This window comes from Octopus bimaculoides, chromosome 25 (assembly GCF_046866305.1).
Source record: "Octopus bimaculoides isolate indiv1 chromosome 25, ASM4686630v1, whole genome shotgun sequence".
NCBI lineage: Eukaryota > Metazoa > Mollusca > Cephalopoda > Octopoda > Octopodidae > Octopus > Octopus bimaculoides.
Genome location: NC_142952.1, coordinates 1,789,183 through 1,813,319, shown reverse-complemented (window position 1 = coordinate 1,813,319; position 24,137 = coordinate 1,789,183). Strand labels below are relative to the sequence as shown.

The window sequence follows — 24,137 nt, the reverse complement described above, 5'->3', positions numbered from 1 at the left end:
CTTACTCAATGCTGTAGTGATTCTGTAAATCCAATGCCTTTGCTTAATCGTTATCATCATCGTTTGGACGTCCACTTTTCCATGTTTGTATATTTGGATGGAATTTTGTCGAGGCAGATTTTCTATGGTTGGATGCCCTTGCTGTCACCAATCCTTACCTCATGTTTCCTGTTGAGATGGTATTTCTTCATGACTAGACATGCTTTCACAGAAGACTGGAATCAAAGGACACTGCTTACATGACAAGGACACTTCTTCATAACTATTACATGATGTCAAAACAAGGAGACTCATGAGGCTTTGATTGGCCCAGGGCTATATTAGAAGAGACTTGCTGAAGATGCTGCTTATGGGATTGAACCTGAAATCATGTGGCTGGGAAGCAAACTTTTAACCACACAGTCAAACCTAACTTAATATACTAAAATATTTCAAAATTCTAAATTGTGAAAAAAAAAAACCTCCACCTCTTAATGTTTTGCTACTCTTTAAATACAGGATATATGTGTTAACTGGCGAAAGAAGGGTTTGGGAAGTCATATACATGATATGTCTGTTATCTAATATAAGATATAAGATGTTGTATGAAGTTATATATATGATATGTGATACAACTGTTATCTGGTGCTGTAAGTAAGGTATAACAAACCATCAGGTGCTTCCCACAAAATGATGGGAAGTTTATTATGTAATTTATATAATCTACTCAATGTAGCAGCTAAATCTCATCTTATAATTATTTCTAATTATATATTTTATACACACTGCATTAAATATGTTAACAGTAACTTAAGTACCATGATAAAAGTATAACAGTTTTTGACCAGCCTGTCACACGGTTATTCAGTGTAACCTACCCTCTCCGATTCTTTGCTCGGTTGCTCTCTTCAGCAACTTACTGGTTATGTTTGCTCCATAGTTCTGCAGCAACATGGCAATGTAAACCAGACTAGAGGTGATATTTAGCTGGTCCACAGCAACAGTAATAAACAATAGGGAGGAACATTGCTGGATCAACTTGTGATGGTGTTCTTAACTCTTCCCTCTCCTCAGATAATCAGCTTAAGTAAGATACAGAGGTAGCTGGGTGCAGAAAGAGAGAGAGAGAGAGAGAGAGAGAGAGAGAGAGAGAGAGAAGAGAGAGAGAGAGAGAGAGAGAGAGAGAGAGAGAGAGAGAGAGGGAGAGAGAGAGAGAGAGAGAGAGAGAGAGAGAGAATGGAACAACAGATAAAGAAAAGAAAGGAAAAAATAAATATATAACCCAAGAGAGAGAAGGGGAGAGAGTTAAATGTGTGCACATACATACACACACACATACATATGTATATATATATATATATATATATATATACACACACACATACATACATATATACATACATACACATATATCTTTATCTTTTATATATATATGATGGGCTTCTTTCAGTCTCTATCTACCAAATCCATTCACAAGGCTTTGGCCAGCCTGAGGCTATAGTACAAGAGACTTGCCCAAGGTGCTACGCAGTGGGACAGAATCCCAAACCATGTGTTTGGTTAGCAAGCTACTTACCACACAGTCACTCCTATATATGTATATGTGTGTATATATATATATATATATATATATATATATATATATATATATATATATATATATATATACACACATACATATACACAGAGAGAGAGAGTGAGATAAAAGAAGAGAAATAGAAAGGAAGGGCTGGGAATGGGTAGGTCTTATTGTTTCCTAAAACTAACAGGTATTATATTTATTAAACTTTAAAATATTCTGCAAATTATTATTATTATTATTGTTAGTATTATTATTACTATTTGGCCTAAATATTTCCATTCGCTACTAGAGAAAGAAGTTGAACGTTCACACAGCAAATTATTGTCCTGTGCAACAAAAACAAAAACAAAAAACGGAAACAACCACAGCAATAACAGTAACAGCACCTGCTACATGATTGGCACGAACACATTATATGTAATCTGTACCCACATGGTGAATGGAGTCTGTCACACATGCACACACACACATACAGGCTCAAGTGTGGCTGTGTGGTAAGAAGCTTGCTTTCCAATCACATGGTTCCGAGTTCAGTCCCACTGCATGACACTCTGGGCAAGCATCATCTACTTTAGCCTAACCCACAAAAGTAGAGGTTGATTTATTTGATATGGCTGCTGTCCAATGATTGAAACAAGTAAAAGATAGAAGAATAAAAACAAAATATTTGTGATACATTCCATGCCAGTAACTGCTGCAACAGCCATTGCACTGACAGTATACTGCTGACTGGAACAATAAATGTATTTATATCAAAGCTGTGAAGTCAGTTTACAATATCACTCACTCCATCTCCATCTTCAACACCTCTGTATATAATTAGACTAATCATATAGTCCTTATATTGATTGAAACCTTACAATGGCCAATATGAATCAACTACTAGTAGTTTGTCAAAAGAGAATGATAGAATGAGCACTTGATGTTTTAAAAAAATGTATTTGGGTCAACTTGTTTAACTTAGCCCTTCAAAGAGGTGCTCCAGCATTGCCACAATCCAATGACTGAAACAAATAAAAAGATAAAAACAGTTTAAAAAATTAAAAACAAAGAATTATGTTTAATCTTTCTTTTATTTCCTACTCACCAACAAAAAAATAAACCCCTTCTGATCTTGTTGGTACAATAATTCAATAGTAGACTACATATAGTTTGTGAGTACAAGTTTAAAAACTACAAAATTAATACACTGCAAAATAACAATTTTGGCTACATTATATCAATAAAAGGTTAGGTGTGTATAATCTGTTGTGATTTTATACATACAGAAGTCAATTATGTAATTTATGTTATAAAAAATATGTAATAGAAAATGTACATATATATATATACGTTCATGTTTTTTTAAAGTCAATTGGCTAATTTGTGCTGTAGTAAGCATTTGAACATATTTTCTTGTTTATAAGGTCAATGTGTACAAGTAGATAATGGGCAGCAGTTGAGAGAAAAATGTAGATAATGTAAGTCTTTTCAAATTGGTGGAAATTAACTGTTCAGAAAATGATTTCTCATTCAGCCACAATGCCTCTTGGGATTTGAGATAGCCAATTCTGTTCTGTGGAGACAAAACAAGGAGCTAATAACTGACAAAGTGATAAGAATAGGGGGAACAAGATAGAGGGTGGAGAGTAAAATAGCTATCATATGGTTGTATGGTTGCTTCCAAGGATAAATGGGAAGAGGGAGAAAATGATTCAGGTTCTATTTAAATAGCAAAAATTGCTGATAGAACACTGGTGTTTCATTGGTCAAAAAGACAGACAGGTGACAGAATGATGTAATGCTAAAATGTCACCTGAAATGAGGTCATTACAGTCTGTTATCAGTTGTTCTTGTTTTCTAATTCTTTGAAAGAATGAGCTTGTTTTCAGCTGAGTCTGCTCTGTAGTAAACTGGTCAGGTTCATTAAGGTTTTCTATCAAACAAACAGTAACAAAAATATGATTAATAGAACATGAAGTAGAAAAAAGTTGTTTAATTACTGAAGCAGAGCTAATGGCGTAAGATAAATGCCTGAAAAATTTTTTTTTTTCAATTTCATTCAATTTTTATCATTGCTTAGGATCAGTGGGCTGTACTTGTATCATGTACTTTTATTGCTTTGTGCCATTTTATTTAGATATAATGCTTTGCTTATCATTGAAAAGCAAACATAAAGAATAATGTGTAGGAACCCCCCCCCACACACACACACACGTATTTTATATATATATCAATATCATATTAATCTCCTAATGAATAGCCTTTCAGCTTCATTATTAATAACTGTTAATTCATCAAAGCTAACACTCAATTGATGTGTGTATGACTGGCTGTTAGCATTGTCTTTTGTTTTGTTTTACACTTTGATTTTGGTATTATTTTGATGAGCTTCATTCACATTCCATCTTTGCCTCAGTCTAACTTGCCGTTCTGAAGAGTATTTATCAAAACAAACCCATAATGATTGTCGTATAAATGAGGATTTTAACAAATGCACAAAAGAGAGAACCTTTCCTTCTATGTTCATTCTGTCGAATTTGCAGGGCTGCGAGGGCGCTGGATGCATTGTCCTGCAGTCATCATTCCAGTACTCTGAGATCAAATCCAGTCAAAGTCAACTTTACCTTTTATCCTCTTTGAGATCAATAAATAAAGTACTATGCTGGTGGCATGTAAAAAGCACCCACTACACTCTTGGAGTGGTTGGCATATTAGGAAGGGCATCCAGCTGTAGAAACCATGCCAAATAAGACTGAAACCTGGTGCAGCTCCCCCTCCCATCTCCCACCCCCAGCTACACCATTGGATAGAATTCACCAAATTTATAAATGTCCTGTAGCATGTTGTTTGTCATTATTGTATTCTACAATTCCATCAAAGAACTGATGCTCCAAGGCATGGTGTTAGATCATTGCTTAGATATATTACTGCTGTTTGTTATGCAACTGGAGTAGACCAGGACAACAAGAGAGACAGCCAAATGTTTGGCAATGTCAGATACATACACACACACATGTATGTATGTATGTATGTATGCATGTAATTATGTATGCATGTATGTGTGTGTGTGTGTGTGTGTGTGTATATATATATATATATATATATATATATATATATATATACATACATACAGATCTAATGCTTCAAATAGTTTATATTCCACTCTGCATGTTGCAAATGCCCTTGAAATATGCATGTGTGTGTGTGTGTGTGTACTTCCATGAGCTGTTCAACAGAGGGGAGTGTCATGTGAACTCTCCTTTTGGTTGTGTTGTATAACTTTCTAGGAATGGTGATATATTCATTGTTATTCCCCCCCCCCCCCCAGGTAAGCATTGGTTGAGTAGACCTACAACCAAAGGAATTCTAGAGCGAAGACTACCCTGACATTTTTCCAGACAATCATGTCTAGGACTATTACATTATCCAGTGTGTCTTCTCTTTTTTAAAAACATCAAGTTTTGCTTCAGGAGTAATTTAGCTGCTATTTCTAGCAGATCGAATGATGGCTAAGAGGTTTCCCTGGTTGGGCTACTTAGGACTGTTGCATTTTGTGAAGTGTGGTTGCTGGGAAATTCCAAAGGTGTTGACACATCACTTACAGGAAGTATAGATGATTTTGTTTTTACATGATTTCCTTGTGAATTTGTTGAAGAGGTGTTAGTTCAAGGGAGACAAATGTGATGAACGCGCTTAGTGTTGTTTATGAATCTATGCTAGCATGGATACGCTGGTCGACTAGCTTGCTTCTTTCCATATTGTTTTATCTCCTTCATTTCCTATAGCTATAGACAGCATCATAAGCTAAAGTTAAGCCCAGGGAGAGATAAGCCTAATGCTTTATACTTGGTCTCTATTGACTTTAAAGGTTAGCTGCTGATGCACCATCAACATCATCATTATCATCATCACCATTGCAACTTCAACTACTGCCAACACTGCTGCTGTCACCTCCGCCCCCACCACTGTTTTAATGCCTGCTTTTCCATGCTTATGTGACAGCCACAGTCGTTTACATCTCCCACACAATGTCAACACAAAGAGAGACAAACACACACATTAACACTCTCACACACAAACACATATACATACATTTATATTCATATACACAAAATATGTATTCATATGTTTTATGTGATGTCATATAGCTTAGTGGTTAGGGTGTACGGCTCATGATCATCAGGACATGAGTTCGATTCCTGGTGATGCATTGTGTCCTTGAGCAGAACGCTTTATTTCACATTGCTCCAGTTCACTGAGCCGTGAAAAAGGAGCAGTACTGATATTTCAAAGGGCCGGCCTTTTCACACACAAACACACAAACACGTGTGTGTTTGTGTGTGTAGCAGGGCTTACATTTGAAATTGCATCAGTTCAGCAATGAAAAATAGGCCACAATTTATCAGATGACTTGCCCTGAATTCTGACCAATCATATTACAGCTGCAATCATTTGATCATATGATTTCAAATGGAAACTTCCATGAGTTTCCTGCCGCAATATGGCCATAAATATAGGAGCATGGAACAATCAGTGCAGAGATTGAAAAGACAGACAAACACAGGATTCTTGGTTGGCTGCTCAACCTTGAGTTAAAAAGAATCACTTTGTTTACAATGAACACAATATTCTCACTTTTGCAAGAACCAACACAATACGTTCTTTATTGTTGCTGCTTGCTAAAACATATATGTAGCTATTTAATTCTTGGCCAATATACATATATAACTCACTAATGGTAATCAGTGATTCAGCCTCTGGCAACTTACTTTTGAAGTCATTATAATGTTTATTCATAAATAAATGGTTCCAATGAAAATTTCAAATGGACTTGATTTTAATATTGGTAAGAACATGCAACCTATCTAATTATCCAATTACCCATCTAACTAGAGTTACAAGTTTACATCTATCAAATCTACTCACAAGGCTTTCGTTTGGCTAAGAGTTAAAGTAGAAGACACTTGCCCTTAAGTGCCATGCAGTGGGACTGAACCAGAAACCATGTGGCTGGAAAGCAAGTTTCTTACCACACAGCTATGCCTGCACCTATCACAGCAAAATCTGTTTAAGGTATAAAATAGTTTTTCCATCCAAAATGGCAGTTGCAGTCAAGAAGCAGGCATAACAGACATGGGGGACCAAAATGTGAATGCAGGCTTATAATCTTCTACTAAGAGAACCTGAAGATCATGCAAAGACTGCATGGACCAGTTCTTTCTTCAGTCTGGGCCCAGAAAATGGATTCTGTTTAAACTAAATGAAATTGACTTATTAATCTTTATCTTTTATTGTTTACTTGTCTTAGACATTAGACTGTGGCCATTCTGGGGCATCACCTTGAAGAATTTGTAGTTGAATGAATCAACCCAGGAACTTATTTATTTTTTTTTTTAAGGCTGGTATTTATTCTATTGGTCTCTTTTGCTGAACTGCTAGATTATGGGGAAGTTACTGACTTACTAATATTTAGCATATTTCTCAGATCACAAATTTTCATGACACATTCATAGAGTTATCTTCGCTAATTAACATAAATTCTTTGTTAATTGTGGATTAATAGGTCTGTTTTAACCAATTTTATTCATCATACTTGAACAGCATGCATCAAATGACTTACTTATTTAAACCCTAGTAAAGATTTCACAGCTATACACACTTCTTGAAACTAATATTTTCAGGCAGTAGTTAAAAATAGACTGATTTGTTGAACAATGTACTTACCAAATTGCTAGAAATGCCATCTGCAATGTGGCAATTGTCAAATTAATTCAACAAAAGCCAAGTTTGAATATCAAATGAAATTGTCAAAATCTTGGCTTTCACTTTTAGCAACAGAAGCAGAATCACTTTGCTGACTCAACAATTCATCCGGTTCAAAATCTTGATCAATTTCTGTTTCTAATTCAGAATTAAGAAGTTGTTCTTGTTCCTGAAATATATAAATATGTATGTAAATGGATTACTTCAATATAACAATGGGCTCATCAGACTCGACCCAGGTCACAGGCCTTGTGAGCTTGTATCTCCTATCCCAAATTAAACAATACTTTCTCAATGTAACCGGCAGACTATACAGGGATGACACACTTCTTGCAGTAACTGGATTATCTTGACCTTCAGTGGAATGCACAAAGAAAGCCCTACATAAACTCTTTAAAAACTACAACCTAAGTATTTCCTCTGAAACTGGATGTTACCCTTAACTTAAACACTAATTTATACCATCCCTTCCATAAACCCAACCAATCTTTACAATGTATAAATGTCCTCTTTAATCACCCAAAACTTATCCTTAATAGCACAGTCACAGGTATTACAATCGTAATTTCAAACCTGTCGGCAAATGAAGAAATCTTTAATATTCATGTCCCTCATTATAATCAGGCTGCCCCCCCACTAAAAGTACCACCCAGGATGGACTGATCCCATGCCCTACTTCCCCTTGCCTCAGGCCCCTTGTCCCCTTCCCCCTTGCCCCTGCGATTTTGTTTGACTATATTCCTGGAGGACACAAAAGCAGGCAGCCACAAATTGTGAGAAACATTGATATTTACAGCTGTAAACTGAAGACCATATTGCTGCCTGCATTTTCCTTCTCCAGGGACATAGTCAAACGATGTCACACCCAGTAAGCATAGCCAGGAGTTCAAAAGGTAAGTAGAAATTTCCAGAAGCTAACCAGAAGAATTTTCTCCGTTCTCTCTAAAGTCGACTGAACTTGGTCTTGTTGTAGTTCAACCAAAATACTATCAAATTCTTCATATTCTTCAGACGATTCATTTTGGACCCTGAAAGACAGTTAAGGAATATTTTAGATTCTGTTATAAATTCCAGAGATCCTTTTATCTTTATATCTTTCATTTGTCTTCAGTCATTGGACTGCAGCCATGCTGAGCACTTCTTTGAAAGGTTTAGTTCAGAGCTGGCCAACCTGAGGCCCACGGGCCGCATGCAGCCTGTAGACTTTTATCTTGTGGCCTGCTTGATACTTTCTTGAAATCGGTTTATTTAAACAAACATTTTAAAAATTTTATCAAAAATTAAAGATTGTAATGAAAAGTAAAAAAGAAAGATAATACTGTTTTTGCAACGATAATGTTTCATGTTGAATCAACGATCATTCATTCATTATTGTTATAATAACATGAGAAAGCAAAACACTTCCAGTTCTGTCAAGAGGCCCTCAAAAAGCTTTCCGTGATTAAAGTGACCCACAATGTAATTCAAGTTGGCCAGGCCTGGTTTTAGTTTAACAGATCAACACTGGTACTTTTGTAAATCTGGTACTTTATCTATTGGTCTCTTTTGCTGAACTGTTAAGTTATGGGGATTTAAACAAACCAAAGCCTGTTCTCAGACAGTAGTGGAGGGCACAAACACAAGGCCACTAACACACACACACATGGTGGTTTTCTTTCAGTTTTCTTCTACCAAATCCATGTAATTGACTTAATCCCTTTGTCTGTCCTTGTTTGTCCCCTCTATGTTTAGCCCCTTGCGGGCAATAAAGAAATAAGAAACGTTAGCACGCCGGGCGAAATGCTTAATGATATTTCGTCTGTCTTTATGTTCTGAGTTCAAATTCCACCGAGGTTGACTTTGCCTTTCATCCTTTCAGGGTCAATAAATGAAGTACCAGTCATGTACTGGAGTTGATGTGATCAACTCTCTTCCTCCCTACAAATTCCAGGCCTTGTGCTGGCAGAACTGTTAGCATGCTGGATGAAACGCTGAGCAGTCTTTCACTTATCGCTATGTTCTGAGTTCAAATCCCGCCGGGGTTGACTATGCCTTTCATTCTTTCGGGGTCGATGAAATAAGTACCAGTCAAACACTGGGGTTGATGGAATCGACTCATCCCCCTTCCCCGAAATTGCCGCCCTTGTGGCAAAATTTGAAACCATTATTATTATCATCATCATCATCATCATCATCATCATCATCATCATTTGTCACTGTAATTTCAGCAATATTATTTTGGGAGAGAAGTTTACAAGACATTCTAGCAACTAAAAAAAGGAAAAAAAGCTTTGACATTTAAACCTGTAAAAGGGTAATCTTATAATTTCTTGCTGGAATAAATAACTTTTTGTAAGTAGAAAATAGAGCTGTGCAATCTTTTATTCTTTCATTTGTTTCAGTCATTTGACTGTGGCCATGCTGGAGCACCGCCTTTAGTCGAGCAAACCGATCCCGGAAGAGGGGACAAACAAGGACAGACAAAGGGATTAAGTCGATTACATCGACCGCAGTGTGTAACTGGTACTTAATTTATTGACCCCGAAAGGATGAAAGGCAAAGTTGACCTCGGCGGAATTTGAACTCAGAACATAAAGACAGACAAAATACCGGTAAGCATTTCGCCCGGCGTGCTAACGTCTCCGCCAGCTCACCGCCTTTGGTAAACCCAAAGTTAGGGCAGAAAACACTTTGCGCTTGGTACTGCCGAGTGGAATCGAACCCAGTACCACATCACTACAAGGCAAGCTTCTTATGCACACAGCCATGCCTGCACCATCAAAAGACAGTCAAAGAACAGGTAAAACTTATCCAGTTCTAACAATGGTTTCAAATCTTGGCACAGGGCCAGAAATTTTCGAGGAGAGATGGTGGGGGGAGTGATTACATCAACTATAGTACTTGATTGGTATTTTATTGACCCTAAAAGAATGCGTGGCAAAGTTGACCACCACCACGGAATTTGAACTCAATGACTCGAGAAGATAACTTTTTCTTAGGCAGATAGCTACCGTCCTCGTCTTCCAAAAAGCTACACCACTCCATTAGTAGCATCAATCTTACTGATCCAAGAAAGCTAATGAAGGCCATGGGCACCACAGCTTCCCTCAGGGGAAACAAAAAGTTAAACATTAAAATCAAACAAGCTGTTTTGGTTTGGTATTCTCTTTGCAATTAGATTTACTTCCCATTAAATTTAGACATTTTGACAGTGGAACTGTGTATAAGATTGGCTTCCTAGTTTTGCCCTTCACAATCTAAGAGACATTTTCTATATATATATATTTTTTATACCAGAAATTTTGGCAGCACAATCAAAAATAAGCAAAGAAGCAGCAGCTGGTGCCATTTAGAAACAAACAGACAGACAAAGAAGAAGTCTGCAATGAACTTTCATTGATATTAATGTTTGTTCAGACAGTTCTTTCTCATCACTCATTCTGTTAATATTTCACTGGTTGAACGGAGGAGTGTAATAGCACCGAGATAGATAAGAGACAAAGGTGGACAGGATGTGAAGGGCTGGTGGGGTGGGGCTGGGGTGGTGGTGAAGACATTTTGAGGATTGTGGGTGCGAACTGGGCGATGACAAGAGCTAGGAATGAGGATTTGGGGAGTAAGGAATGGTGGGTTAGGGCTGGGAGCTGAGAAATGAGGAGCAGGGTCCCCGAGGTTAAATAAGCAACTGGGGGGAAAAAAAAACACAGCAGAAAGATGCAAACATTACAGAACTGCAAACATGACTTGCATAAACACATGCACACAAACACACACACATACACACACACACACACACACACACACACACATACACAGCTACATAGATACATTTATACATGAATACATAAATAAATTCAAAAACAAGGCAGTCTGGATGTGAGAGGAATAAGATTGTGCACATATTCCTCGTATACTTTTGATACACACATACACACACACACACACACACACACACATATATAAGCATATGTTGTGTGCATATGTCTCTCTCTCTCTCTTTCTTTTTCTTGTTTTCACTTTCAGCATTTAACATCTTTAAGTGACACTCATAGAGTGTAGCTGAGCTTTTGAAATTGATGCTTTTATTATACTGCACTTAAGTCCCAGATGAGTTTACATTGTGGTTTTTACATTTGCAGCATGGAAGGTGTTTATAAGCCATTTAAAAACACACAAAAACCATTGGATTCACTTCAACATTTTGTCAGCGAACAAGTTGCGGTTTCAAAGAGACGAAAATAGTTTTACAAATTAAATTTAAATGCTGAAGTGAATCTAAAAGTTTTTGTGTGTTTTTAAATGGCTTATAAACACCTTTGATGCTGCAATTGTTTTTGTTTCAGCACACAATCTCAGATCAAGTCACTTGCTATGCAAGTACATCTCCATAATATATATATATATATATATATATATATAAATATACACACACACACACACACACACACACACACACACACACACACACACACACACATATATATATATATATATATGTACATATATATATATATATATGTACATATATATATTCACAAGACAAGTCATATATTGTCTTAGAACATCTCAACAGAATTTGAACTATTTTCCTGCCATTATGTTTGATGTTTGAGTTGGTGTGAACACACGCTCACACACACACACACACACACACACACACACACACACACACACACACACACACACTCCCAGAGTCTTCTTAATTACTCATTAATTTTTCAGTCAGGAATTTTGTTTCTCTTTTGACCAAATTATTATTAACAACAGCCCACTTTGTTTTGATTATATTCCACTTTTTATATAAAAAGAAAAAGAAAAAAATTAGAAAAAAAAAAAGACCACCACCCCCTCCAAAAAATCACGCTTTGGTATTACACCATTCATACAAAATGGCTTTCTCTTGTAGATACACAAGCGCATTTCTGTAGGAATTTTGCTAAAAAATGCCACACTGATAAATAGGTATTTGTAATTTTGGTGATTATCTAAAATTAGAATATTTAGCATGGATTTTTGGCGGCATTGCAGATGTTGGTGGTGGTGGTGGTGGTGGTGGTGATGTGGGGGGAAATGGTACACTATGTGAGAACTATTGAAAGGCTCATGATGCATAGCTGTGAATGTGATAAACCAGAGAGAGCAAGACCAAGCTTATGTATGTGCAAGAGTGCACTTACACATACATATATACATACACTAATATACATATTGAGAGAGAGAGATGGAGAGAGAGAGGGAGAGAGGTCTCTTTCTGTCAAGAAACCAGTCAGTCATCAAAATGCTTCTCATCACTTCCCTCTTATAGAGTCTCTAAGTCTGGACATCTCTTTGGCTGAAACGACATAACTACAACAAGCTTTCTTTCGTTGAATCTGTCTTTTACTTTTCTTCTTTTCTTCTCATCGAGATAAAGAGAGGGACACACACACACACACACATTTATATATAATCATCATCATCATCATCATCATTATCATCATCATCATCATCATCATCATCATCATCATCATCATCATCATCATCATCATCATCATTTAATGCCCATTTTCCATACTGGCAGGATTTAGATAGTTTGACCAGAGCTGGTAAAGCCAGGGGCTGCACCAGGCCCCATTGTCTATTCTGGTATAGTTTCTAAGCTATGAATGCTATTAACCAGTAATATTTACCTAAAAGCTCCATTCCAAAATGCTCAAAGCAAGTGGCCTCCACACTGTTTGCCTATAAGATGATACACCTTATAATATCTGCAAGCAGTGGACCTGTGAATTTTTTAATCTTTTATCCTTTGCTTGCCTCAGTCATTGGACAGCAGTCATGCTGGGGAACCGTCTTGAAGGTTTTGTTGGACAAATGACCCCTTATACTTATTTTTAAAGTCTGGCACTTACCTTGTTCATTTCTTTTGCTCAACAGCCAAGTTATGAGGATATAAACAAACCAACCCTGGTTGTCAGGCAGTCAATGGGAGACAAACAAGTACAAAGACATACATACATAGAAATATATATGTATGTATATGATGGGCTTCTTACAGTTTCCATTTACTAAGTTCACTCACAAGGCTTTTGTTGATCTATGGCTATAGTAGAAGACACTCACCCAAGGTGCTGCACAGTGGAATTGAACCAAAGACCACATGGTTGGGAAGCAAGCTTCTCAACCACACAGCTGCATCTGCACCTGTCAGTTACTCATTTCCAGACAGAGCAACAATATCAACAGCAAACTGCCAGAGCTAGCAGCTGCACACGACCAGCTTGGTGACACGTTGGTAACACTATGAACACTTACCTGTTTGATGTATATCCAGTGTCAGAGAGTGAATTAGACGGTGCCAAGTCACCAGTAAGATCAGTACTGGTTGGGCTACAACTGCAATTAATCCACTGATTAATGTAATCACTGTTGTATCTATGAGATGATGTAAGTAACGATTGTCTCTCATTTCCAGGAAAGTCACAAGATTTTGCTGCAAAGGTTTCTTGTAGTGTAACTTGGTTTAATTGTTCTTCTATGTCATTTAAACTGGTTTCGGTGTTACGGTTCTGTGGAAGTGGAGCTGTATCATCAGTCAGGTCAACATCGTTATTACTTTGTAGATTCATTAGTGATTTAGAATATTGCTTCCTTAAGATAATATTTCCATCATTAATTAATCTGGTCTTTGGAGATTTCATTCTTTTAGTTTTTGCTCTGTTGCCAGTAACAGAAGATAACATATTGGAATTGGATGGGTTTTGGTAAAATCTAGGTAAGGATCTGTAGTGAAGGGTCATATTGGGAGATGGTTTGCTTCCGTTTAAGTTACAATCTTCATCACTGCTAATATCACTGCTCAAAATATTCTGATGCCACGTATTGCGACTTCTATGACTGCTGCTGCTACTCATACTGCTACTATTTGGTTGATGTTTGTTCAAAAGACTGGAAACAATGTCTATTTTCGAATCTGAAGGTATGTTACTCAAAGTCACTTCCCGAATTTGTTTCACAATCGCATCATGGAATATTTGCTTTTTAATAGAACTGTTTGAAGAATAACAGAGATTTGATGCGGAATCAGCACTGTGGAGTGATTCGTTGTTTGTATCGAAACTATTGGCTAAAGAAGATGGCATTGAAGCAAAGTTTTTAGATTTCTTTAAGTTGTTTGGTAGAACATTATATTTTTTGGTTCTTGACTTTGGTCTGACAGATTTTGCCTTTAGTGTCTGGTGCAATGGAAATTGTTTCACAGGGGGTAAAATTTCACTAAATCTTGGAGAGAAATCTGGTGTGTCTTCGTCTTGAGATGATGAAGAAGAATCTACTTCAGAAGAAAAAGAAAGAGACACAAAATATTCCTCATCTCCATCGGATGTGGGATACATTGTTTGCACAGCTGTTTTATAATCAGGAGGGTCACCGGAACTCTTTTCTCTTTGCGTCTTTACATCTGAGCTCACTATATCAGATACAATTACTTCTGGTTTGGGTAAAGCTGATGACGAAACATTTTCCTGAGAGATATCTGATGCTATGACATCAATTTTGGAGACATCTTGTGCTAAGGCATTTGTTTTGGAAATATTTGATTTTATAACTTCTGTTTTAGAGATCTCTGGTTCTGTTACACCATTTATTGGGGTATCAACAGAAGGTTTCTTGTTTTGACTGCTTTCTGTCTTTGGAATGACTGTAGGATGTTTTTCTGAAAATTCCAAGGATTTTCTCCATGCAGCATCATTCACAATGTCATCTTTGTCTTTCATGAGAGCCACCTTCCACTTTAGAGCTAGATTCAATTCATAACCCCGAAAGATGGATTTTTGAAGTAGCTTCAATAAAACTTGAATCCTGGATGCGGAAAAAAGAAAAATGAAAAATTAAAGATTTAAAATGTTAGATAAATTATCAAATTAAAAGCAATAGACCAATATCTTAATACATCGGTATGAAACTTCACTTATGTTAATGAAAGGAAAGAATTTAGTCGCATGAAATTTTCTCTCTGGAAGACTTGCCTGAAGAATAAAAGAGAAGATTTTGCTTGTATTTCACTTCCAATGCCTTTAGGTGCCAATTCATTTAAAATCATCACGTGTTCTTTCTTCGGACTGGGGTAGTGGCTGTGAATGTTAGAGACAATGTGTGCCCAGTTTTGTGGAATTGGGATTAGTTTATTGTTCCATTGACTGGAAGAAGCTGACGACAAGGAAGAAATGGATTCAGAAGAGGAATCTGTATATGTTGCGGCTGTTTTACGGATTCTTCTTAACTTACGTCTAAGAGACATTGGTAGAAACATAAGAACTTTTTGGTACCAGGCGATACACTGGAAGAGAAAGAAAGAGAGACAGAAACTGAAAGAAGCCCGTCGTATATATGTATATATGTATATATGTTTAGAATTCTAAACAAAACTGTTTGACAAACAGGAACGTGAAACTCTGAGTAACAGTTTTTGTGATATATGCATATATATATATATATATATATATATATATATATATATATATATATATATATATATATAAGGGCATTACTATACAATATGTATATATATATATATATATATATATATATATATATATCATTTAATGTCCGATTTCTATGGTGGCATGGGTTGGACATCATTATCATATATATATATATATATATATATATATATATATATATATATATATATATATATATATATATATATATATATATATATATACACATATATATATATATATATATATATATATATATATATATATATATATATATATATATATATATATATATACACATATATATATATATATATATGTATATATATATGTATATACATACACAATCACACACACGCACACACATGTATGGATACTGAATATGAAATCAAACAATGTTACCAAGGAGTCTCTCACCTTTTGCAATACAAGAAAGAACTGCTGCATGTCGCCATATTGATGGTGAATATCTTCAAGTCTGTTTGCAAAAGTTTTGACACAATATGTGAACTGAGAGAGGAACTCAGAAGTAAACTGAGGATGGTCGGCTGATTTGTGAGACTGAATCGTCTGCAAGACAAGTGTGGCCTTCTCCATTATTTCCTGCATTGAAAGAAATATGAAAACGATTATCGATAAACTTGGATGTGTTGTTCCATGTGCACAGGGATTCTGACTTGAAATGGTTTCTGAAAAAATGGTTGGGTGCAAGTGTTGTTTCATGATGTGCATATGAGCATGAGGTGCAGTCAAGTGAAAAGACGGACACAGTGTAGCGTTTGCTGACTGAAGAGACAGACATTTATATATATATATTGTTTGTTAATTGAAGAGACAGATGCAATGTTCAGTTGTTAACTAAAGAGACAGACGTTGTATATTGTTTGTTAACTGAAGAGACAGTTACAGTATAGTGTTTGTTAACTGCAGAAACAAACATTGAGTGGAGATTACATCAACCCCAGTGCTCACCTGGTACTTATTATTTTATCAACCCTGAAAAGATGAAAGGCAAAGTCGATCTCAGCAGAATCTAAACTCAGAGCGCAAAGATGGACAAAATACTGTCAAGAATTTTGCTTGTTGTGCTAACAATTCTGTCAGCTCACCGCCTTAGTTTGCTGGAATAATGGCAACCTGAGGGATATGAAGTGCTGCTTTTACAAATTTTCCATTGTCTAGGAAGATTTACTTGCTATAAAAGGCATTTATTACCAATGGTTCTTGCCTTGACCATAAAGAAGGTCTTGCAGTATATCCTTATAACCCAAAGAGCTATAACACTGTGAGTTTTATTCTAGGCAGATCTAACCATTCTGTGTTGTCTGAAGTGAAGGGTTTGACTGAATGTGAATCAAAATTAGAAATCAGAAGCCTCAGGAAACGGCATAGCAGATGTAACACTCCGACAGAGAAATCTATTACGTAATGATCCATGATAAAACTCACAATTTGCTGGAAAGTGGAATTGTAACAATGACATTAATTTATCAAACACATATTTAAAAAAGTTTAAAAAGAAAAAGATGTTTGTTACTTTGGCTGGTGTGTACAACGATGATTGAAAATGGTTAAAACATGCTTCAACTTCAGCCTGGGATCTGCAAGGTTTTACATGCTCATCCATCAGTCCTTCACACCTCTTTATTTCATCACAAAGCTGTAATTTCAAAAAAGAAATGGCACCGTATCAAGATGATGATAATAATAATCCTTTCTACTATAGACACAAGGCCTGACATTTTAGGGGAGGGGGATAATCGATTACATTGACACCAGTGTGTAACTGGTACTTAATTTATTGACCCCCAAAGGATGTAAGGCAAAGTCGACCTTGGTGGAATTTGAACACAGAATTTGAACAAGGAAAACCCCATGAGAGAGATTTAGCTGCTATTTCTAGCAGATCATTGAGCAATAATATAGAAGCTCCCTCATTGGTTATAGATTAAATCGTTGGTGAAGAAGGAAAGAAAAGAGGTGGAGGTAGGCGAGGAGGGTGAAACAAGAAGGGAGTAGGAGGCAAGGGATTAGGAGGTGTGGGAGAAAGAGTAGGAAGCAAGGGAGGGAGGAAGAGGCAAAGGGGAAGGGGGAGAAGGTGAGTGGGGGAAGAGGTAAGGGGAAGGGAGGAGACAAGGGGAAGGGGAGGAAGCAAGAGGAAGGGAAGGAGGGAAGAGGGGCTGGAGTCAGAGACAAGGAACAGAAGTGGCAAGAGGAGGAGGTAAGGAGAAGGAACAAGGGAGGAGTAGGAGGTAGAGGAGGAGTAAGAAACAAGGGAGGAAGAGGCAAAGGAGAAGCAGAGAAAGCAAGTGAAGGGGGAGGAGGTGAGGTGAAGGAACAAGAGAGGAGTAGGAGGCATAGGAGGAAGAGCAGGGAGTAAGGGAAGAAAGAGGTGGGGGGGGGGAGAAGAAAGCAAGAAAGAAAATCACCTTGGTGGCATCTTCCTGACATTGCTCAATCTGAAGAATTCTTTGGATTTGATCATTTAGAACTTCCCAAATTCTTGACATGCTTTTTTTACTCTGCAGGAAATAATTGTGAAGTCGGAGAAGTTCAGCTTTTGAAGAAACCAGAATGGAAGAAGAGATCTGAGACAAAACCGAATCTGTTTCAGGATGTTCCATAGAGGCAATTGTATTCTTGCATTCATCAATAATTGTTTCCATGTTTAAGTTCCTGTGAAATGGAAGTGAAATAAAGGTAATAAAGGTAATATTGTGTCCAATGGCAAGAATTAACACTGGAATGGCTACCGAAACTTTACCTCGTTAAATGACAAGAATAAAAAACCATTTAATAATTGTTTCAAATTTTGGCACAAGGCCAGCAATTTTAAGGGAAGTGAGTGGGTGATTCTACTACAAGGTCCAGTTTTTGATTCGGCCTGGTGGCTTGGGTGCCTTGATGACCCTGAGTGCTATCTGGCAGAGTGCAAGCCCCTAGTATGCCCCCACCCCATGCTGGACCGGTCAAAGGATAAAGGCTAGACTAATATAAAGCACCTCTTTCCAGACGTAAAAATGGGTTTGCATATGGTCAACATTCTTACTGTGAAAAAAGCAAAGTTGCAGAACCATCAATGACAATTCAAAATGAACAAGATTTGGGAGAGGAAGGCCTTCCTTCAGGGAAACATATGATGTGGGGCAGCATAATCCAGATAGAAGCTACATGGAAAAGATAGAGAACCAGTGGGAGACAAGCAAAAAAAGATAACCCAGAGTCGAGGATGGTGGAGAAAAGTCGTTGATGGCTTATGCGCCTCAGGGAGTGAAGGGCTTAAGTGAATAAGTAGGGGACAGTCGATTACATCAACCTCAGTACTTTTATTAACTCTGGAAGGATGAAAGGCAAAGCTGATTCTGGTAGAATTTGAGCTCAAAATGTAATGACTTAGAAGAAATATTGAAAATGGCTGTGAGGAACCACCTGAGTAAAATGGGAATCAAAGGAATCTATAGGTAAAAAATGGTTGAGAAACAATGATCCAGAGTCTCGCCAATGGATGCTGTTTGTCATTTTCAGGCAGCAGTTTTAAGGGTCTTTAATATTTATATGGAGGGTAGCCATGTATCTCCACTATGGCAAAACACTTGCTCCTGTCTTTCCATCATACTTCCATCTCTCAGCCTCTGGTACAAAACCATTCTGTTGAAGGGTTTTTGTCTTGTGAGTTTCTGGGTGAGCAAACTAGTGCAGGTGCCACGGGAACCCCCCACTCCCCTTTGTACACTCTGTAAGGTGGTTGGCATTTAGAAGGACCTGTAGTCATGGAAAACTCCACCAAAGCTAACACTGGAGATTGATGCAGTCCACTGGCTTACAGGCTCTCATCGAACCATCCAAAGCAGCATAGGAAACGGATGTTAAATGATGATGGTAATAAAGCAATTTTAGGGGTATACATACACAAGTTTAAGGTGTTGTCTATACACACAGCAGTTGTACAGCAATTTTACAGATGGTATTTCAGGTGTTAAGCATGCACAACTTTCGAGGCTTATATACATACATCTCTTATAACGGTTATATAAACATAGGAGATATACACAAACAGTAAATTTTAAAGGTTACACAAACATAGCAATATGAAGGGTTATTATATAAAAAAAATAATTGCCGAGGGTTAAAAAAACCGAGGAAATTGGGGCAGCCATTTTTTTTTTTATCAAACTGTTAACAATGTAAGGGACATAACTCTATTATTCATACAATTTAGCTTTTTCGCAACCGAATTTAGTTCCTTTTCCTAAATTTAGCTTCAATTTCAAATCATTTAACACCTAACTACTAATTTATCCAGTTTTAATACCCCCTATATTTAGACATTATCAATTATTCTGTTTTTAACATTTTTTTCCTCCTCATTCATAAATATAGCATAAAAAACGTATGTGAGCGCATTTGAAACAAGTTTCGAACATGTTCAATTGCTGTATAAACAAGACCCAATCGGCGCCTGGCTGATGTTCATTCAGAAAGCTTGTAGTTTTGTTTTTGACGAGATCATTTTACTTTTTTAATGTATCAAAAACTTACTTCATTATTCCATGGAATTTCTCTTCAAGCTGCTGAACAAGTGACTTCAGTTCCGCACTGTCTCGGCCATTAATATCATACTCTGTCAACAGTTGCAGTTGGTCTTTAGCTGTAGGAATTTTTTTCTCCAGTTGATGGGATTTCGTCAACAGATCTCCAACAGTCTAGAACAACAGAAGTGGTTTTCACTATTAGCGCTCTATGGCAGAGAAATTAATATATTAGGTTTTTCATTTAAAAATCAGCTTTAAATTTACAAGTTGGTGGTGATAATTTATCAAATATGCAATATTTAGGATATGAAATATATATACATATACCCTCTCAGGAATATTTTGAAAGATATTTTGAAAAAAGAGATATAGTTACTTATTCAAGATCAATGTTAATGTATACAGATCCATTTATCCAATATCCAAAATCTAAAAAGGGGAAAAAGAAGAACAAGGAAAGAAAAACACTATCCCTGACGTGCTTATGCACCTTTTCATCCCTATGGATCTTTTACAGGTCATTCTCCTGTGTTTCGGGGTTTGATTCTCTCTACCCTCCACTTGCTTCTCACTTTCATTGCTGTCTTTCTTCACTTGATTTTCTATCCTCTCTTTTCATCTTTTGCAACGAGTTTGCTACACACAGGCACTGTATTGACGGAGCTCAGTATTAATTGTGAGCTGGCAGAATCATTCGGGCATTGGAGAAATGTTTTCTGAAATTTCTTCTGGCTCTTAACATTCTGAGTTCAAATCCCACAGAGGTTAAATTCAAGCTTATCAGAAACAGACAAATTAACAACATAAATAATTTAGATAGAGGAATTAGAACTCACCATTTGATAAAGAAACCAAGCTTTGTGAGAGTATTTCAAGAACCCTCCGTAGTCTTCTGTTAATTGGGATGGATCAATGTAGCTGTAGACTTCTTTTATTTTCTCCAACCAGACAACCTGTGTTGAAATAATTTAGTGAGTTCAAACAAATATCAAGAATTGTAAATGTTGTTAATTGTCATATCATGCAATTTATAAATGATAACTATATCATTTCTGTCTCCATGTTGTATATATATATCATGGAAGGTATATGAATGAGTATTTCATCTCAGGGAGATTCAGCTTGATACAGAATGTGACAAGCTCAGCCCTTTGAAATACAGATTCAACTCATTTTTGACAGCTGAGTGGACTGGAGAAACAAGAAATAATGAGTCTTGCTCAAGCACACAAAGGACTACCAAAAACTGAACCCATAACCCTATGCCCATGAGCCAATATACCCTAACCACCTAGCCACATGCCATGCATTCCTGCAAACTCTACCCACCCACCTTTCCTAGTCTTCTTTCGCTACTCATTTTTATTTACCTGCTTGTACCTTAACCCTTTCATTACCAACCCAGCTGAAACTGCCCCTGGCTCTGTAGTACAAATGTCTTGTTTTCAAAAGTTCTGAATTAAAATCTTCCACCGAACCTTAGTCATAATTTATATTCCTAACATTAGCTGAATGATAACTAATTTATTTTACTAAATTCTTTGTTATATTTAAAATTAATTGAAAGAAACACAGAGCACCTCAAAGTAAATACAGAAACGAAAAGGTTAAGAGCTTACCCTTATACCACATCATCACCATCCTTATCTTACTTTCCAACTGCACAGTCTGGTTACTTCCACTTACTCTTCTATAACGTGAGGCAGCCACAGCAACGAAGTAGAACTGAAATGTTTTCACTCACCTTGAATAGAACAGGAACAGCAGAAGAATACTTTGCTTTCAGCCCCAGCTGCTTTTTCAACAAACGGGAGTTATCTTTAGTCTTTGGTTTGATCAAATAGACGACATCGATGCTGTCAGACGTAGTCTTCTGTGGAGGATTAAAACAGATCTCTTAGTGTTTGTTGGTTTGTTTGTTTCAGTCATTGGACTCTGAGTGAGTGTGTGTGTGTGTATGTATGTTTGTGTGCTACTGTTTCCTTGCTTTGACATCCCATGGTGGTCGTAAACAAGTGCCACTGTCATCCAAGTGGCATCCGTCATTTCCAACCTTCCGTGACAACCTGTCTGGTCAAGGGGGAAATGTTAACTCACTTGGAAACAGATAAGGGTTGGCAAAAGGGAGGACATCCAGCTGTAGACAATCCCCTTCTACAAATTCCATCTGACCCATGGGAGCATGAAAAGGTCGACGTTACATGATGATCTTTTACTTGTTTCAGTCATTCGACTGTGGCCATGACAACGACAACGACGAGAATGCCACCACCAACAGCAATGAGGATGATGATAATGCTGTTGATGATGATGATGATGATGATAACTGCCTCCACTAGAACTCATACAAACATACAATAACAAGCATCACCATGATGAAACAAATAATACAGAATACTAAACCAGTTTAGCATCATCAAAATAAAATAAATAAAATACAATAAAAATATATCTAAAAAAGAAAACCCTACAAACCTGGACAGCCTCCATGGCTTGCAACCACATTTGGATTCCTGGGTGAGTGGCATGTTGTAGGCAGATGAGAATGGAGAATCCCTTCACTTGATCAACAGGTAACATCAAGCTACAGTAATACTCTAGAAGGTGTGCAAGTCTATTTGCTGTAAAGGAATCCAGGAGATTAACACTGGCAACTGGAAACGTAACAACGCATCTTCCATCTATATCAGTTGCACCTTAAAATAATAACAATAATAATGATAATAATAACAATAATAATGATAATAATAATAATAATGATAATAATAATAATAATAATAAAGTGCATGGAAAACTCTGACAATTTGAAGGAAATACGAAGGTTGTGGTCAATGAGGAGAGTAGACGTGATTCCAGTTGGAACCAGCAGGCTTGGAAGTATCATCACCCGACTACCAACATGACTCAAAAGATTGGTGCAAGTGTAAAGATAGAACACCTACAAAAACCATTGCTTGGAACTGCAAAGGTTCCCTGCAGAGTTCTTGAAGCATGACCCGTAAACAAGAGTCACCTTAGTCTGCTGGTTGTGGACTGCTGTCACTTTCCATCATTCCCAGCAAAATAAGCTGAGAATTTTCATCAAATAATAATAATAATTAAAATACAAAATACAAAATACAAAATATAAAATACAAAATACATGCCTGGACCAAACAGAGACCATAATAAAATGTCTTGAAGCACTACCTGTTAATTGAGCAATTCCTGATCTCAGAATCTCAGAATCAACTGCCTTATTTCCGTGAGACATTCTTTGAAAAGAAAAGAAAAATAGCTTCAGAATTAAATAGGAAAAAATAATGGTGCAGTTCAATCATTCGTTTGTTATTGTCCATTTTCTCCCATGCAAATCAAATGCTATGGATGCCAAAGCATGGCCATACTTGAGCAGGTTTGTTTGCCAACCATCTGGTTTGGGCAAGTGTTTTCTATTATAGCTCCTGGCCATCACAGCATTGTGATTGAATTTCGTGAAAGGAAACTGAAAGAAGCCTGTTTTATGTGTGTCTGTATGTGTATGCAATCATGTATGTATGTGTTTATGCATAGAGGTGCGTGTGTGTGTGCGTGTGTGTGTGTGTGTGTGAATGTCCCCTTGTTTTTACATCGTGTGATGGTTGCAAACGAACATCACCATCACATAAGCTGTGTCTTTCATTTTCCAGTCTTCCTTAGAAATCTGTCAGGTCATGGGGCAAATATTAGCTTGGAAACAGGTGAAGGTTGGTGCCATGTTGCTGAGGTTTGTGCAGCATTGTGTGTTCCTTTCTGTTGCTTGAGGCATACAAACCCTTCCCGATATTGTGTTGCATCAGTTTGTTTTGTCACAAGGTTTGG

General features: G+C 37.0%; 1 protein-coding gene across 2 annotated transcripts in view; it reads right to left on the bottom strand.

Annotated features, from left to right (window-relative positions):
- Positions 1-2,615: 2,615 nt before the first annotated feature.
- Positions 2,616-24,137, bottom strand: part of LOC106875894 (uncharacterized) — a 22,027-nt gene continuing 505 nt past the window's right edge. Inside the window, exons 2-14 of one of the 2 annotated variants that reach the window (XM_089341577.1) lie at positions 23,487-23,551; positions 22,773-22,993; positions 22,042-22,170; positions 21,134-21,250; positions 20,305-20,468; positions 18,195-18,441; positions 17,303-17,425; positions 16,183-16,368; positions 15,292-15,602; positions 13,580-15,124; positions 8,226-8,334; positions 7,268-7,475; positions 2,616-3,476 (exon numbers count right to left, since the gene is read on the bottom strand). In XM_089341577.1, coding sequence (XP_089197703.1) covers positions 7,338-7,475; positions 8,226-8,334; positions 13,580-15,124; positions 15,292-15,602; positions 16,183-16,368; positions 17,303-17,425; positions 18,195-18,441; positions 20,305-20,468; positions 21,134-21,250; positions 22,042-22,170; positions 22,773-22,993; positions 23,487-23,550 — 3,354 coding nt within the window. In that variant the 5' untranslated portion in view covers position 23,551 and the 3' untranslated portion in view covers positions 2,616-3,476; positions 7,268-7,337. The remainder of the gene's footprint in view (positions 3,477-7,267; positions 7,476-8,225; positions 8,335-13,579; positions 15,125-15,291; positions 15,603-16,182; positions 16,369-17,302; positions 17,426-18,194; positions 18,442-20,304; positions 20,469-21,133; positions 21,251-22,041; positions 22,171-22,772; positions 22,994-23,486; positions 23,552-24,137) is intronic. The other variant, XM_014924197.3, reaches the window with a different exon arrangement.